At 41.7% G+C, this 17,517-nt stretch overlaps 1 protein-coding gene across 1 annotated transcript in view; it reads left to right on the plus strand.

Annotated features, from left to right (window-relative positions):
• The window catches only part of PITRM1 (pitrilysin metallopeptidase 1), a 79,968-nt gene that overhangs the window by 36,973 nt on the left and 25,478 nt on the right, over positions 1-17,517 (plus strand). The window contains exons 10-15 of the mRNA XM_089668721.1: positions 2,873-3,001; positions 3,090-3,203; positions 4,589-4,685; positions 7,381-7,515; positions 11,553-11,691; positions 15,616-15,732. Coding sequence (XP_089524847.1) covers positions 2,873-3,001; positions 3,090-3,203; positions 4,589-4,685; positions 7,381-7,515; positions 11,553-11,691; positions 15,616-15,732 — 731 coding nt within the window. The remainder of the gene's footprint in view (positions 1-2,872; positions 3,002-3,089; positions 3,204-4,588; positions 4,686-7,380; positions 7,516-11,552; positions 11,692-15,615; positions 15,733-17,517) is intronic.

A 17,517-nucleotide genomic window follows, 5' to 3' on the forward strand; every position in this document is an offset into this window, starting at 1 on the left:
GTACTGGTAACAGGTACAGGTAAAATGAGTATTGAACATGTCACCTTTTTTTCTAGGTAAATATATTTCTAAAGGTGCTATTGACATGAAATCTTTATCACATATCGGTAACAACCCATGCAATCCATACATACAAAGAAACCAAAACAAATAAGTTCAGAAATTAAGTTTTATGTGTACTAAAATGCAATGACACAGGGAAGAAGTATTGAACACATGAAGAAAGGGAGGAGCAAAAGGACATGGATTGCCAAGACTCCAGCTGAAATCTATCAGTAATCATTTTCAGTGCAAAATCAGCTGGTTCAGTCTCAACTGATGGCATATAAAAAGGTTTCCCATTACTCTCAAGACCTTTGCAACCTTACTATTGCAAAACCTACTGATGGCATTGGTTACAGAAGGATTTCTAAACATTCCTGTGAGCACTGTTTGGGCCTTAATCTGGAAGTGGAAAAAACATCACTTCACCATAAACTGTCCATGACCAGGTGCTTCAGAAAGTCCTGGAATTAGTAGGTACAATTGTTTCAAAGAAAACAATAAGTAATGCACTCAACCTCCATGGCCTGACACAAGACTCCTGAACAAAAAGCATGTTGAAGCTAGTTTAAACTTTGCTGCACAACATTTAGACAAGTCGGTGAAATACTGGGAGAATATAGTCTGGTAAGATTTAACAATTCAAAATTGAACTCTAGATGCCATAATACACACCATGTTTGGAGGTCAAATGACACTGCACGTCACCCCAAAACACCATATCAACAGTGAAATTTGGAGGTGGGAACATCATGGTGTGGGGCTGTTATTCAGCATACGGTACTGTCAGACTTCATGTCATTGAAGAAAGGATGAATGGGGAAAATGTGCCAAAATATTCTTGATAAAAATCTGCTGCCATCTGCCAGGATGATTAAACGAGGGTGGACATTTCAGCAAGACAATGATCCCAAACACAAAGCCATGGAAACTCAATTGTTTTCAAAGAAAAAAAGCTGCTAGAATGGCCCAGCCAGTTACCTGACTTGAATCCAATAGAAAATCCAGAGTTCATAGAGGTCCACAGAAGCTTCAAGATTTGAAGACTGTGTGGAAGAATGGGCTAAAATCACACCTGAGCAATGCATGCGACTAATTTCTCCATACAGGAGGTGTCTTGAAGCTATCATTATTGCCAGATGATTTTGTTAAACAAGAACTCCTAGAATGCCAAAATAAAATCACCAATTAATACAACCCCCTACACAAAATATTAAACTGATAATACAGTTTTGAAATTCCTTACCGTTTTGGAGAAAAGGTCTAATTGAATTTTCATGACCTCATCTGTTCTGCCAAGGAGTAAAAGTGTAACAGCCGGGATTACATCATATCCTCTCTCTCTCTGCAGTGAAAGGAAACTACAGTTCCCACCAACCACAGGGAACCATGAATGTGGGCGGGTACACTAGGCCTGCACATGTTGAACGTGTCTGAGAGTCTCACTTCGCCCACCACTGCAGGTGGGGATGAACTAAATCACTGCTTCCTGGAGACATAACTACAGAAATGATGTCCCAAGACCAGTGGCTGGGGGGAGTAGGAGGCATAGCAGCCACTAGTCTTAGAAACCGGAATCTAAAGACAATTACTGGTTTGATTTGAAAATGAATAGGCTATTTCAGAGCAACTACTGAGTGAACCAGAAGATGGATGACATGTTTAGTGAAGGCAGGAAATCGGCAACAAAGACTTAAAGTTCTGCTTTAAATAAATTTTGGTTAGTGTGCAATACTTTTAACTGTGTCATTCTATTTTATTACACATAACTTAATTTCGGAACGTATTTGTTTTGGTTTCTTTATATGTATGGATTGCATGGGTTGTTACCGGCATGTGGTAAAAATTTCATGTCAATAGCAGCTTTAGAAGTATACAGTTGTGCTCAAAAGTTTGCATACCCTGGCAGAAATTGTGAAATTTTGTCATTGATATTGAAAATATGACCATGCCAAAAATATTGTGCTCCTTCAAAACAACCACACTGTTTTTTTCCAGAGCAGCCTGTATTTTGCTTTTGGTTACCTAATGGGTTTCTTTTTGTATCCCGAACAATTCTTCTGGCAGTTGTGGCTACAATCTTTCTTGGTCTACTTGTACTTGGCTTCGTATCAAGAGGTCCCTGAATTTTCTGCTTCTTAGTGGAAGTGATGACTGGCATATTCAAGGCTTTGGACATCTTTTTATGTCCTTTTTTTCCATCTTTATAAAGTTCCATTACCTTGTTACGCAGGACTTTTGACAGTTCTTTTCTGATCCCCATGGCTCAGTATCTAGCCTAGTCAGTACTTCCACGTAAGAGCTAACAAACTCATTGACTATTTATACACTGACACTAATTGCAATTTAGAAAGCCAGAGATGTGGGACATTAACCTCTAATTGGCATTTTAACCTGTGTGTGTCACCTTGTGTGTCTGTACCAAGGCCAAACATTCCAGGGTATGTAAACTTTTGATCATGGCCATTTGGGTGATTTTTGTTATGATTTAAAAAGGAGCAAAACAACTATTTGATAATAAATGGCTTCATATGATCATCCATCCTTGAATAAAAGAGCATTTTTTGGCATGATTAGTCATGTTTTCAATATCAATGCCAAAATTACACAATTTCTGCAAGGGTATGCAAACTTTTGAGCACAACTGTATTTACTGAGAAAAATGGTCATGTGTCCAATACTTATTTATATATAACTACTGTAATTTGTTCCCCAATGAATTTGATTTTTTTTTTTCTTGGGGAAGGAACTGTGAATCGTATACTATACTATATATGCGCATATATGTAACCTATGTAATGAACTTAAAATGGACTTTTATGTGCACCAGAATTACAGATGTTTTTGAAGTCCTGACTTTGAACCTTCTGTCTTCCTTGCTGGTTGTTGGACCAAATTCCCCTTTCTACAAAGCCTTACTGGAAGCCAAGCTTGGGACAGCTTTGTCTCCAGGCACTGGGTAAGCACATCCGTCATTTTGGAAGTGTAATTAGCTTAGTGTTTGTACAGGTGTTTAGATGTAATGTCTCCCTTTTGTTGGTTTTCAGATTCAGCGCTGGCACTAAAGATACATTTTTCAGCTTCGGAGTACAAGGAGTAGCTGAGGATAATGTAAAACATGTGAAAGAAATCATCATTAAAACCATTGAGGAGGTTGTACAGTAAGTGTTTTATAAGGTTTTGTTGTGAAGATTAATAAAATAGTGGGGAAATGTATTTTTTGGGATCAATGGGGTCAATGCCACAACTCGGAGTACTTCTTCCTTCCACGGTAATTAACCGCTTGCCCGCCGCCCTATAATAAAACTATAGTAGAAGTACTGCTACAGGGCGGCAGGGCACAAAATCACTTGATTTGAATTTCCTGGTAGGGGGTAGACATGCGCCGCCATTGGCGGCTACGGATGTCAGTCACTGGGTCCCGGACGGAGATTCCCCACCGGCACCTGGCGATCATCGGGGAAAGCGGATGGGAGAGACGTGTGTAAACAACACAGGTCTCTCCTGCCAGCAAGGACATGCTGCTGTGTATTTCTCTGCCCCAGAGGTTATACCCCTTCCATCCCAGTGTCATTAGTACAGTGTCTGCTTTTTTTTTTTTTTTTTTTTTTTTTTTTTTTGCACTGATCACTGTATTAGTGTCATTGGGATGTCAGTGGCAGTTACAGTTCCCACCCAGTGTCACAATGCCTGTCGCAGTCCCGCTATAAGTCGCTGATCACTGCCATTACTAGTATTTAAAAAAAAATAAAAAATTCCAGTTTATATACCGCCATTTGTAGACGCTATAACTTTCACATAAAACAATTAATATACACTTATTGGAATTTTTTTTTTAGCAAAAACATCTGGCAGAATACATTTTGGCCTAAATTTGATCGAATTTAAAAAATAAATTTTTATTGGATATGTTTTACAGCACAAAGTCAAAAAATTATTTTTTTCTAAATTTTCAGTCTTTTGTTTATTGCTCAAAAAATAAAGTGCAGAGGTGATCAAATACCACCGAAAGAAAGCTCTATTTGTGGGGAAATAAAAGGTCATAAATTTAATTTATGTACAGTGTTACATGACCGCGTAATTATCAGTTAAAGTAATGCTGTGCCGTATTGCAAAAAATGGCCAGGTCAGGGAGGGGGGTAAATTAGGAGGGCAAATGGTTAAACAGTTCTTGGTGGAACAGTCTGACCACCGATTCCAAAACGTCTGCATTTTCCTGCAGGTCACCGCTCACCACACCTATCGACTGCGTTGCAGTTTTTCACGTGGAACATAGAAACTATCGTTTTCTATGTGCCCTAGCAGCAACCTGCATTGATCCAGGGCAGAAAAACGAAAGTCACCATGTGTGAACAAGCCCTGAAGAAGATGGGTTCTTTTCTTGAGTTTTTAAAAATTAACTACTAATTGGAAGTAAATGGCTAGATTTTTCAATAGCACCATGAAAATAACATTAGGAATTGACGAATATGTGCAAAAGATAAAATATAGGGACTCTCCGTGGTCTGCTTTGGTGGATTGGCTCCTTCACTACTTTGTTTTATAGGAAGGGGTTTGAGCCTGAAAGAATTGAAGCTGTTCTACACACCCAGGAAATCGAGATGAAGAACCAAACTACAGGCTTCGGGATGAAGCTAGCTGATGTAAGTTTTTATGCATTTGTATTGTTGGACCTCTCAGATGCGTCCCTTCATTTTATTTTTCTGGACAAATCACGCTGTAACTGTTTGTATACAAGAAAAATACATACGGAAGTCTGTTATTTTGAGCACTAAAAAACACTTTATTCCAGTTAGGCAAATTTGGGCCGGTACACACCACAATTTCCATGTTCCTGACACGTTTCTTTATGCGTGTTTGCACACTTTTTTTTGATGCATTCCAGTACATTTTTCCCCTCCATTTTTTTCATCTCAATTCAGGACGTGCATTCTTAGTACGTTTACATGCGGCCCAGTGCGTTCTGCCATGTTCCATAGTGAAAAAATTGCAGCTTGTTCTAATTTTGTTGACGGCAGTGGAATGCACTGCACTGGTGTGAACTAGGGCCTATGGAACACACAGAAAAAACAGTTTTATGTAATTTTTGATGCAGATTAAAAACACACTGGGCTGCATCTGATGGGAATGAGCCCTTAAAGAGACAAAGGTTTGGAAACCTAAGGTGTACCAGCATCCCAAATACCACTCAGGGAAAAGTACTTATGAACACACATTTGTGTTTAATATGATTTGGCTGATTTTAGGGGGATCATGAAGTGAGTACTAGCGTTGCCTTGTATAGACTAGAAGTATATTGCTGTATCACCATAATAGAATGATAACAATTGCTTGTATAATTTTACATGTACCATCCCTCCTATATCCTCCTGAAGAAGTCAAGCTTTTGGTTCATGTTACTGATTGTGTATGTTTTTAAATGTTTCTGGAATTTCCCCAATTTGTGAAGGGTTGCACCTGAGGAAGCATTTTACACTGATATATTATTTGAAGCACCCTGGAGTGAGTGCTGGAATGTTTAAGAATTTAGATTGTGAGTGTCCTCATTTAAACAGGGTATGATTTAACAATATACAGTGGATATAAGAAGTCTACACACCCCTGTTAAAATGTCAGGTTTCTGTGATGTAAAAAATGAGACAAAGATAAATAATTTCAAAACCTTTTTCCACCTTTTTAATGTGACGTATAAACTGTACAACTCGATTGAAAAACAAACTGAAATCTTTTAAGGAGGGGGGGGGGGGGGGGGAGTAAACCTAAAAAATCTAAAATAATGTGGTTGCATAAGTGTGCACACCCTCTTATAACTGGGGTTGTAGCTGTGTTCAGAATTAAGCAATCTCATTCAAAATCATGTTAAATAGGAGTCAGTACACACCTGCCATCTTTTAAAGTGCCTCTGATTAACCCCAATTAAAGTCCAGCTGTTCTAGTAGGTCTTACCTGACATTTTCTTAGACGCGTCCTACAGCAAAAGCCATGGTCCGCAGAGACCTTCCAAAGCATCAGAGAGATCTCATTCTTAAAAGGTGTCAGTCGGGAGACAAAAAGGTATAAAAGAATTTCCAAGGCATTAGATATACCATGGGACATAGTGAAGACTGTCATCAAGTGGAGAAAATATGGTGGAACAGTGACATTACCAAGAACTGGACGTCCCTCCAAAATTGATGAAAAGACAAGGAGAAAACTGGTCTGGGAGGCTGTCAAGAGGCCTAGAGCAACATTAAAGAAGCTGCACGAATATCTGGCAAGTACTGGCTGTGGTACATGTGACAACGATCTCCCGTATTCTTCATATGTCTGGGCTATGGGGTAGAGTGGCAAGACGGAAGCCTTTTCTTACGAAGAAAAACATCCAAGCCCTGCTAAATTTTGCAAAAACACATTTAAAGTCTCCCAAAAGCATGTGGGAAATGTGTTATGGTCTGATGAAACCAAGGTTGAACTTTTTAGCCATATTCCCAAAAGATGTGTTTTGGCACAAAAATAATACTGCACATCACCAATAGAACACCATACCCACAGTGAAGCATGGTGGTGGCAGCATAATGCTTTGGGGCTGTTTTTCTTCAGCTGGAACTGGGGCCTTAGTCAAGGTAGAGAGAATTATGAACAAATACCAGTCAATAATGGCACAAAACCTTCAGGCTTTTGCTGGAAAGCTGAACATGAAGAGGAACTTCATCTTTCAGCATGACAACGACCCAGAGCATACGTCCAAATCAACAAAGGAACGGCTTCACCAGAAGAAGATTCAAGTTTTGGAATGGCCCAGCCAGAGACCAGACCTGAATCTGATCGAAAAATCTATGGGGTGATCTGACGAGGGCTGTGCACAGGAGATGTTCTCGCAATCTGACAGACTTGGAGTGTTTTGCAAGGAAGAGTGGGCAAATATTGCAAGTCAAGATGTGCCATACTGATGGTCATTTTGGGTATGATTCTAAGTGCTGTAATAGAATCAAAAGGTGCTTCAACAAAGTATTAGTTTAAGGGTGTGCACACTTATGCAACCATATTTATTATTTTTCTTTTACTTCCCTCTACCTTTTTTCAGATTTTTAAGATTTCAGTTTGTTGGTCACGTTAAAGGTGGAAAAAGTTCTGAAATGATTTATCTTTGTCTAATTTTTTTACATCACAGAAACCTGACCTTTTAACAGGGGTGTGTAGACTTTTTATATCCACTATATGTAATAGGTAAATATTTAGTTTCAGTGAGAGGTAATGACCAGGCTCTCGTCTTATCAGAAGGTCCATTTCTGAAATGTGAAAGTTGCTTCAGTCCACACAGGGTAAACAGGTTAATTTTTGTGTTTCTGTTCCAATAAGTACATATCAACCAGCTGGAATCATGATGTAGATCCGGTTGATCTGCTGAAACTTGAGGAGAAAATAAATCGATTTCGACAGTCTATTAAGGAGAACCCCACATTCCTTCAGGAAAAGGTCAAGCAGTATTTTCAGGTAATTATGTGCAGGCTTGGAATTATCAATATCTCACACAATTTATTTTTCTTTTTTGTGGAAAGTGTATAAACAGGATTTCTGAATGTGTGGGGACAATGGGTTAAACCCAACACTGGGAAAGTAAAAATAATAATTCTTTGCAATGGGGCTGTGCCATCTCTGCAAGGGTTAATAACTTGTTTTTGTTTAGGGGGGATGAGAAACTCTTTTACCTGTCTGATCCTCTGCTCCCCTGGCAGGTGGGGCTCCCCCGCTATCCGACGAGAGACTGTCCCTTGGTGTCCTCATGTCCAGGGCAGGGCAAGGTTTTAATTATAAAGAACAAAGGTATACCGCTCAGGCAAACAATCCAGATCAATCCACAACAGGTGCAGGCTCTGGCTCGCCACCACACGCGATGTAACAGGAAGAAGGGTCAGCCGCACACCGGAGGATAGATGAATATAGTTTGTATTTATTAATCCATAGGACACACAACACCAGGACATGAATACAGGACCTGTTGACGCGTTTCAGACGATCTCGTGCTTAATCATAACAAAGAAAACAAAGTGCTGTCTTATATAAAACATCACCTTTGTTGTTTTTTTTGTTGTCATGCTGAAAGATGAAGTTCCTCTTCATGTTCATCTTTCCAGCAAAAGCCTGAAGGTTTTGTGCCATTATTGACTGGTATTTAGAACTGTTCATAATTCCCTCTACCTTGACTAAGGCCCCAGTTCCAGCTGAAGAAAAACAGCCCCAAAGCATGTTGCTGCCACCACCATGCTTCACTGTGGGTATTGTGTTCTATTTGTGATGTCCTGGTGTTTTTGTGTGTCCTATGAATTAATAAATCCACACTATATTCATTTATCCTCCGGTGTGCGGCTGAGCTTTCTTCCTATTGGTTTTGATTATGTCAGAACCATAGACCGGTGGAGTATGGGGGTGCAGAAGATGCAGGGAGGCACAGAGGGTTGAGTAAGTTTTTATTTCTCTATATTGTTCCACTAGACATGAAAAATGCCTAGGAAATAGCAAATAACTCTTGCAGGGGGGCTAATTTTTTATTTGCCTGGGGTTGAGCCTTAACAACAAATAGTATTTGGTTTTTTTGTTTTTCCTCCAGGATACTAAAAAAAAAAAAAACTGCCTTGACATTCAGTATGTTACTTTGTTAATGTGTGTTGCTTTAAGCCAGCCATTTTATCTGCACCATTTTGGTATCCTAGTATATCATGTGACGTGCTAAATGATAGAATGGAGCCACACAAAGTGACATGCATTACTACAATGCTTCGGTGTGAAGCCAGCTGTTGAGGCCTTGGTTTTGAGAGCTTTGTTTAGATTATTTCCGGTATAGGGTGCAGCATCATTGTGACTCTATTCTGATTATATGGTCAGCGTAGAACACCCAGCAAGTGATTTGATTTGAAGTGGCGAATCTTGACAACAAGAGAAGGTGGAAGACATGTAAATTAAAGTAAATCTTGCATGAAAAAATAAGTATTCCAACATCAGGATCTGAATTGATCTCTCACCTCATGTAAAATCACTTTAGACTTGAATAAAAAGAAAAAAAAAATCAGTAGCTTTTGTATAAATCAATTTTGGTTCCTCTCACTCCAGGCTTCTGTGTAATGTAAATGAATCTTCTTAGCCTAGGCAAGGAGGGAGCCATATTCTGCCTAAGTGGACCTTAAGTGGAACTTTTCCTGACAGGTACCCGCTCCCACTTTTGACCCCTAACACCTCCCTCCCACCAGCAAGCTTCCCACAGTCAAGACGGGAGGGATGAGTAAACCCACCCCTGTCCTTCCCAGTCCCACCCAGCACAACCCCCATCTCTTCCAGCCATCAGAAGAGTGTGCAGCAACTTCTTCTTTATTTTTATTTTTTTTCAAAGCATCGTTTTTTGGCTTGGAGCAACATTTTTTTATTTTTTTTTTTATTTTTTTCTTAGTTTGTTATAGAATTTTGCAAATATTCTTCGTTCAGAAATTTAGGCCAAAATGAACTGCTTTCTTTTCTTTGGTAAAAATAACCCAAATCAGTGTATAAGTATTCAGTTTGTGTGAAAATTAGTCTGCAAACTGATTATGTCTATCTATCTATCTATCTCCAAAAGTATTGGGACATCCATCCAAATCATTGGATTCAGGTGTTCCAATCACCTCCATGGCCACAGGTGTATAAAATCAACCACCTAGGCATGCTGAGCGCTTCTACAAACATTTATGAAAGAATGGGTCGCTCTCAGGAGCTCAGTGAATTTAAGTGATATGTTGCCACCTGTGCAATAAGTCCATCCGTGACATTTCCTTGCTACTAAATATTCGATGGTCAACTGTTGGCGGTATTATAACAAAGTGGAAGCAACTGGGAACAGAAACCCAGCCACGAAGTTGTAGGTCACGTAAAATGACAGAGCGGGGCCAGAGCATGCTGAAGCGCACAGTGCGCAGAAGTTGCCAGCAGTCAATAGCTAAAGACCTTTTAAACTTCATGTGGCCTTCAGATTAGCACAACGGTGTGTAGAGAGCTTCATGGGCTGGGTTTCCATGGCCAGGCAGCTGCATCCAAGCCTTACATCACCAAGTGCAATGCAAAGTGTCGGATGTAGTGGTGTAAAGCACGCCACCACTGGACTCTAGAGCATTGGAGATGTGTTCTACAGAGTGACGAATCATGCTTCTCTGTCTGGCAATCTGATGGATGTGTCTGGGTTTGGCGGTTGCCTGACTGCATTGCGTACAGTTTAGTGACGGGGGGGGGGGGGGATTATGGTGTGGGGTTGTTTTTCAGAGGTTGGGCTTGGCCTCTTAGTTCCAGTGAAGGGCCTTCACAGAATCCTGACCTCAACCCAATAGAATGCCTTTGGGATGAATTGGAGCAGAGATTGCAAGCCAGGCCTTCTCGTCTGACACCAGTGCCTGACCTCACAAATGCGCTTCTGGAAGAATGGTCAAACATTCCCATAGACACCCTCCTAAACCTTGTGGACAGCCTTCCCAGGAGAGTTGAAGCTGTTATAGCTGCAAAGGGTGGGGCCAACTCAATATTGAACCCTACGGACTAAGACTGGGATGCCATTAAGTCCATCTGTGTGTAAAGGCAGGCGTCCCAATACGCACGCGCGTGTATAAAATATTAGCACGAGAGAGGTTTGTTTTGTTTTTGTTTTTTTTATGGGGAGTTGTGTTTTTGTTTGTCACTTTTTATGGAAAATGAAGACATTAACTAAAATTTTGTGGTGGTGTTTTGTTGTTTTTTTTTTCCGTAGAATTGTATTTTTACCAAGTTATTTCTCTCACCTCATACAGCTTAGGCCTACCTTCTGCTACTCCTACCAAGTATTGAGATACCACATGTGTGAGACTATTTCAAAACCTAGATGCATAGAGGGGCCCAAACCTCAATGAGCATCTTTTGAGGTTTCAAGGAGCATACATTATCTTGGGGCTCTGCATTCTCTTCTAAAGTGTCCCTATGCATACAAGGACACTGTAACTGGAGAGCAGAGCAGTACATTTTGACCATATTGACACTGTACTGCTCTGGGCAGGTGAACAGGATTTTGTTTTTTACATTGTTTGCTTATTGTGAACATTACTGTATAAGCAATCATTTTTACATTGTGAAAGCCATTCATTCATGCGCCATTGATTACTATTGAGATGGCTTTGATTGGCCACAGCTATCATATGGTCCAGATCCACTGTGGTTGGCCCTTTACCATGTGATCACTGTGACCAATCAGAGCCCGCAGAGATCATAATAGTAAGCAATGGCTATCAATGACAGCCATTGTTTACAACTGACATGTGATTGGTCAAGATGGTTGACACTAGCTTTCGTTTTGTTTAGATGGCACTTGAATGCTTTAGTCTGTGAGTATGCAAACTCTGTTCTAATGTAATGAGTTTCCATAGTTTGGGTTTAATGACACTTTAAATATGTGTGCTGAGGACTTTGATATGACTTCATTTAGGATTCAACCTTTTGGTATAGTCAGTAATTCTCCTGTTTGCTGTCTTTGTTTGTCTTTTCAGAACAACCTGCACAGTATGGTATTAACCATGAGTCCTGATAAAGAATATAACCAGAAAGAAGCAGAGTTAGAAAAAGAAAAACTGAACCAGAAGGTCAAAGCTTTGTCAGAAGCAGACCGAAAAAACATTTATGAGAAAGGTTACCTAGCTAAATTACATGTCTATACAACATTTTAACGGGTTTATCTTCCCAAAAGAGATTTTATCTTTAGATTTACCTTTTAATGAATTGAATGCACTTCTGGCTTCTTACACTGATCAGCCATAACTTTATAACCGCCCATCTAATATTGAGGAGGTCCCCCTTTTGCCACCAAAACAGCCCTGACCCGTGAAGGCATGGACTCCACTACACCTCTGAAAGTATGCTGTGGTTTCTGTCGCCAAGCAGTCAATAGCCGATCCATTTTAAGGCCTATTATTATTATTATACAGTATTTATAAAGCGCCAATAGTTCGCTCAGCGCTGTACATTACAAAGGGGGACAGAACATGTGACAGAACAATACCAATACAATGCAAAACATGAGGGGATTGAGGGCCCTGCTCTTTCGAGCTTACAATCTAGGAGGGAGGGGATGGTGGCACAGGAGGAGATAGCTGTGGGGGATGGAGTGGTAGGAAGAGTGGAGGAGGTCGGCAGGTTAGCAGGGGGTGGGGTAGGCTTCCCTGAAGAGATGGGTTTTCAGGGTGCGCCTAAAGGAGAGGAGAGTAGGTGATAATCTGATGGGTTGGGGCAGGGAGTTCCAGAGGATGGGTGACACCCTGGAGAAGTCCTGGAGGCGGGCATGGGAGGAGGAGACCAGGGAACTAGAGAGAAGGAGGTCTTGTGAGGAGCAGAGTGTGCGTGCTGGGCGGTACTTGGATATTAGGTCAGTGATGTAGTTCGGGGCAGTGTGGTGGACGGCTTTGTACGTCAGCGTTAGGCTTTTGAATTTGATCCGTTGCGCAATCGGAAGCCAGTGGAGGGATTGGCAGAGGGGGGTGGCGGAGACAGAGCGGTTGGAAAGGTGAATGAGTCTGGCAGCCGTATTCAGGATCGACTGAAGCGGGGATAGCCAGCGGCGAGGAAGGCCAGTGAGGAGGGAATTGCAGTAGTCGAGTCGTGATATGATGAGGGAGTGGATGAGCTGTTTAGTGGTTTCTGGGGTTAGGGACGTGCGTATTTTGGCGATGTTGCGGAGGTGGAGTCTGCACGAGTTTGTTAAAGATTAGACTTGGTGTAATTCTGGACTCCAACCTATCCTTTCAACCCCAAGTACTGTGGCCTGCAGGGCGGGTTTGATGGTAGCGTTGTTGGATGTGATGGAGAAGTCAATGGGGGGTGGGGTCCGGGCTGGGGAGAAGACAAGAAACTCTGTTTTGGAGAGGTTCAATTTAAGGAAGTGGAGTGACATCCAGTCTATGTCGCTCAGTAGGTGTGTGATTCGGGCTGAGACCAAGGGGGTGAGGTGGGGGGTTGAGAGATAGATTTGTGTGTCGTCGGCATAGAGGTGGTAGTTGAAGCCGTGAGAGTGTATGAGTTGGCCAAGGGAGGAGGTATAAATGGGGAAGAGAAGGGGCCTGAGGACAGAGCCTTGAGGGACCCCAACAGAGAGGGGGAGTGAGGGGGAGGTGGTAGCATTATAGGTAACGCTGAAGGAGCGTTGTGACAGGTAGGATGAGAGCCAGGAGAGAGCAGAATCTCTGAGGCCGAGGGAGTGTAGTTTTTTGAGGAGGGGGTGGTCGACTGTGTCGAAGGCCGCAGAGAGGTCAAGGAGTAGGAGCACTGAATAGTGGCCATTAGCTTTGGCGGTTAGCAGGTCGTTGGAGAGTTTGAGTAAGGCAGTTTCGGTGGAGTGTAGGGGATCGAGGAGGTTGTTGTCGTTGAGGTGAGAGCATAGGCGGGTGTAGACTAGGCGCTCGAGGAGTTTAGATGTAAATGGGAGCATGGAGATGGGTCTGAGGTTGTTCGGGTCATTGGGGTCCAGGGAGGGCTTTTTAAGTATGGGGGTGATGTGTGCATGTTTCAGAGGGGAGGGGAAAGTGCCGGGGGAGAGGGAGAGATTGAAGATGTGGGTGAGGGAGCGTAGGATGGAGGGGGAAGGATGTCGTAGGAGTTGAGGGGATAGGGTCGAGGGGGCAGGTGGTGAGGTCGGGCATCAGAGAGGATCTTGGAGACTTCCTCGATGGTAGTAAGGTCAAAGGTGCAAAGTGTTGGGGGAGCTTCAGTATGAGGAATGTAGGGTGGGGTGGAAGAGGAGGTCAGAGCAGTGGTGGGGTGATGAGGGGGTAGCTGAGTGAGGGTGAAGGGGGTTGGAGAGAGTTTGAGCAGCGACGAAGTCCCTGCGGGTTATGTCGAGGGGGGATAAGGGGGTAGCTGTGTGAGAGGGGACGGGTTGAGAGGGTGTGTGAGTTGCGGCAATGTCCTTGTGAATTGTGTCAATCTTGTTTTTGAAGTGATTGGCAATCTCAAGGGCAGTGAGTGAGGTGCTGGGTGGAGGTGGGGGTGGAGAGAGTAGAGAGTTGTAGGCGGAGAAGAGTCGGCGAGGATTGGAGGAGAGGGCCTTGATGAGGGTCAAGAAGTAGGCCTGTTTGGCAGCATGGAGGGAGGTGTAGGTGTGGAAGGCAGATTTGTAGCGGGTGAAGGCTTGTTGGGATTTGTTTTGCGCCATAGTCGCTCCAGGGCACGACTGTGTCGTTTGAGGGTTTTGGTGTGATCAGTCTGCCAGGGCTGGAGCGGTTGGGGTCTGATGTTGCAAGGTGGAGCCTTCATGCATTGGCCTTGTTTTTCAAGCTCATCCCACAGATATTCGAATGGACTGAGATCTGGAGGCCAGGTTCACACCTGAGTTCATACAGAAACGGTGCGGGAAACCTCCTTGCACTGATCCCTCGCCATGTACCTTGGTGTTGGCTATCAGGTGGAGAATGGAGGCAGATGCTCCGGATTCTCTGCTGTAGGAGAGAAAGCTGAGGCAATGTTCCGGATTCTAAGCTGTAGGAGAGGAGAAAGCCGTGGGGATTTCAAATTCCTGCAGCTTTCTCTCCTCTTTGCAGAGATGACAGTATGAGCTAGACAGCTTTTGATTGGTCAACACCATAACAATAAAAGCTGTCTAGCTCATACTGTCATCTCTGTAAAGAGGAGAAAAACCTGCAGGAATTTGAAATCCCCATGGCTTTCTCCTCTCCTACAGCTTAGAATCCGGGACATTGCCTTGGTTTTCTCTCCTCTCCTACACCTGAGAATCCGGAGCATCTGCTTCCATCCTCCACCTGATTACCGACACCAAGGTATACATCCTCACACGCCTTTCTCTACCACTCTCCGCACAGCATGGGATCAGTGCAAGTTTTTTTTTTTTTTTTTTTTTTTTGCCACTGTTCCTGTGTGAAACCTGAGTTCACACAGGAGCAGTGGAGAAACCGCATGCGATTTGGATGGGAATTGCATTCCTGTTTAAATTGCATGCTATTCTTTGCTGTGCAATTTGGTTCTATCCATTTTGTACTAAAAGCACATCGCACCACAAAGTATCAATACTCTGTATCGGCGAGTATTTGACTGAAAATATCATTACTCGTACTCGCCGATCAGAAAAGAGTATCGGTGCATCCCTACTGGAAACGCATTGAAACCGCATATATGTTTTTTAATACATTTTTTTTTTTAACAGAGCAGTTTAAAAGCACCCTTGTTTGATTGTTTCTCTTCAGTCTAGTAGTGTTGCTATACACTTATATTTCAGTTTCTTGCCCATAAGGTTTATTCCCAACACTTTTCTTTTTTTTTTTTGCCTATCTATCTTTCCAAAGACTGGGCTAATACCCCAAGGATTTGCAGTGTCCCACAACTAATACAAATCCATCTATGATTGCAATTTGGTCTTCTGTCTACTAATCTTTTCTGACAGCATGATGGAGGTACTTTTGGTGTTTGTATCAGGACAGTACAAATTTGGCATTCCTCACATTACATAGAATACCTAAATGAGATTTGCCATTTTAAATTAAATCCATTTTTTAGACTGTTATATGCCCTGTGTTTATTTCTGTAGTAAAAGTCTTATCTTTTCTATAGGTTTAGAATTGCTACGCTTTCAAACTGAACAGCTAGATGCCTCATGCCTCCCTTCCCTTAAAGTGTCAGACATTGAGAAGACCATCCCTCTCACAGAACTGGAATTTGCATATGCAGGTTAGTAAAGTATTCTGCTAATGATTGCTATAGCCATAAAAAATTGAATCATTTTGTGAGAATTTTAGATTTCGATTTAGAGATTTCTCAGAAAACAATGGATGTTTTATTGCTTTTTACCTGGATACTTGCCTCGTCCCGCTATGGTTCGTTTTAACCTATGAGTCTAAAGGCTGTATCATAATAGTGCTTACAGAAAACTCATTGTCCAGGCTTCAATACTGGGTTTTTATACCTGTATGTTAAAATCTCATTTTACAGCTTAAACTTGTACAACGTCCATTATATTTGAAACCACTTACAAAAGATGACTGTGCCTAAACTACACTTACTGAAGAAAGCTGTTTTATTTATTTTTACTTGGCCTGTAAGCTGACAATAGATTGTGCAGATAAGGATTTGCGGTAGGAACAACCAGCCCTATTAACTTTCGTGCTCAGCCTATTGCAAGATGATGGTTGAGTGGGATCCCCATTACCCTGGGAGGATGTCTTACAATGTCCTCCCAGAATCGCGCACCATGCTCTGGAGCCATCTGTCACCGTCTGTGTTCACCGGACAGGGCTGATGACGGCTCACTACACCGGCCTGCTGCGATTGCTGTGACCAATCACAGCAGATCACATGACAGTTGTAAACAATGAAAGGCTTCCTTTCAATGCCATTCATTGCTTACAACTGTGCTGCTAGCTGTGATTGATCACATGCCAGTCTGTATATCTGTAGCATGTGTTGAGCTGTGGCCAATCACAGCTGATAACAAAAGCTACTGAGTGAATCCGTTTTATTCAGTAAAAGTGCTTATACCAATGAATGTCATTGGTATAAGCAAGCATTTTTAAAGTGTAAAAAAAAAAAAAATCCTGATCACTTGCCCAGAGTAGTACAAAGTAGTATGTTACTAAGACTACTTTCACACTGATCTGCTGCAAAAACGCATAGGCATTTTTGCAGCTCTCTCTGAGCGTTTTTAAAGACACGTGACTTAAACTGCTTCAAAAACGCTTTCCAGAGGCGTTTTTGAGGCACTTTTCAGGCATTTTCCATTGATTTCAACGGGAAGTGGCATTTCTGGTGCTTTTTTTTTTTTTTTTTTTTTTTTTTTTTTTTGTTTTAAACTCGCCAAACATGCTGCAAAGATTCTGCAAGCAGGTGTATTTACACCGCACCACAAGTGCTATGCCTCAATGTGAAAACATACATAGATATACATTCACATGCATAGGGAAGTATTTTTTTTTTAAGCTTTTCAGGTGCTTTTTTTTTTTTTCATGCAAAAATGCTTCAAAAAGTGTGAAAGTAGCCTAAGGTAACATTGTATTGCTCCGGTCACAGGAGTAGAAAAAAAAATCATAAAAAAGTAATACATTTAAAAAAAAAAAAAAAAAAGTTTTTCTTACTGTCGCTAGTCCGTGTTCCTGATTACCGCCAGTTATATGATGATGCTGTACTGCATTGGTGACCGTATGTAAAAAAAAAAAGAAAAAAATTTTTTTTTTTTCATCAATTTCCACACAATTGTGACAAAAAAATTACAACTTCAGAAAACTTGCCATGCCTCTTACTAACTACCTTAGACTGTCTACTGTCCGAAAAGCGGTCATGTGGGGGGTATTTGTACTGTCCTGGCATTTGTTGGCCATCAGTACATCAGGATTTATCGATTTTTATATACATATACCATAGTTTGTGAACTCTAAAGCTTTCCTACCAACTAAATCATAAACACTGATATGGGTTATTTTCACCAAAAAAATGTAGTAGAATGCATTTTGGCCTAAATTG

Source organism: Staurois parvus, unplaced genomic scaffold, assembly GCF_062004578.1.
Source record: "Staurois parvus isolate SC_StPar_1 unplaced genomic scaffold, SC_StPar_1.0 ptg000061l, whole genome shotgun sequence".
NCBI classification, from domain to species: Eukaryota; Metazoa; Chordata; class Amphibia; order Anura; family Ranidae; genus Staurois; species Staurois parvus.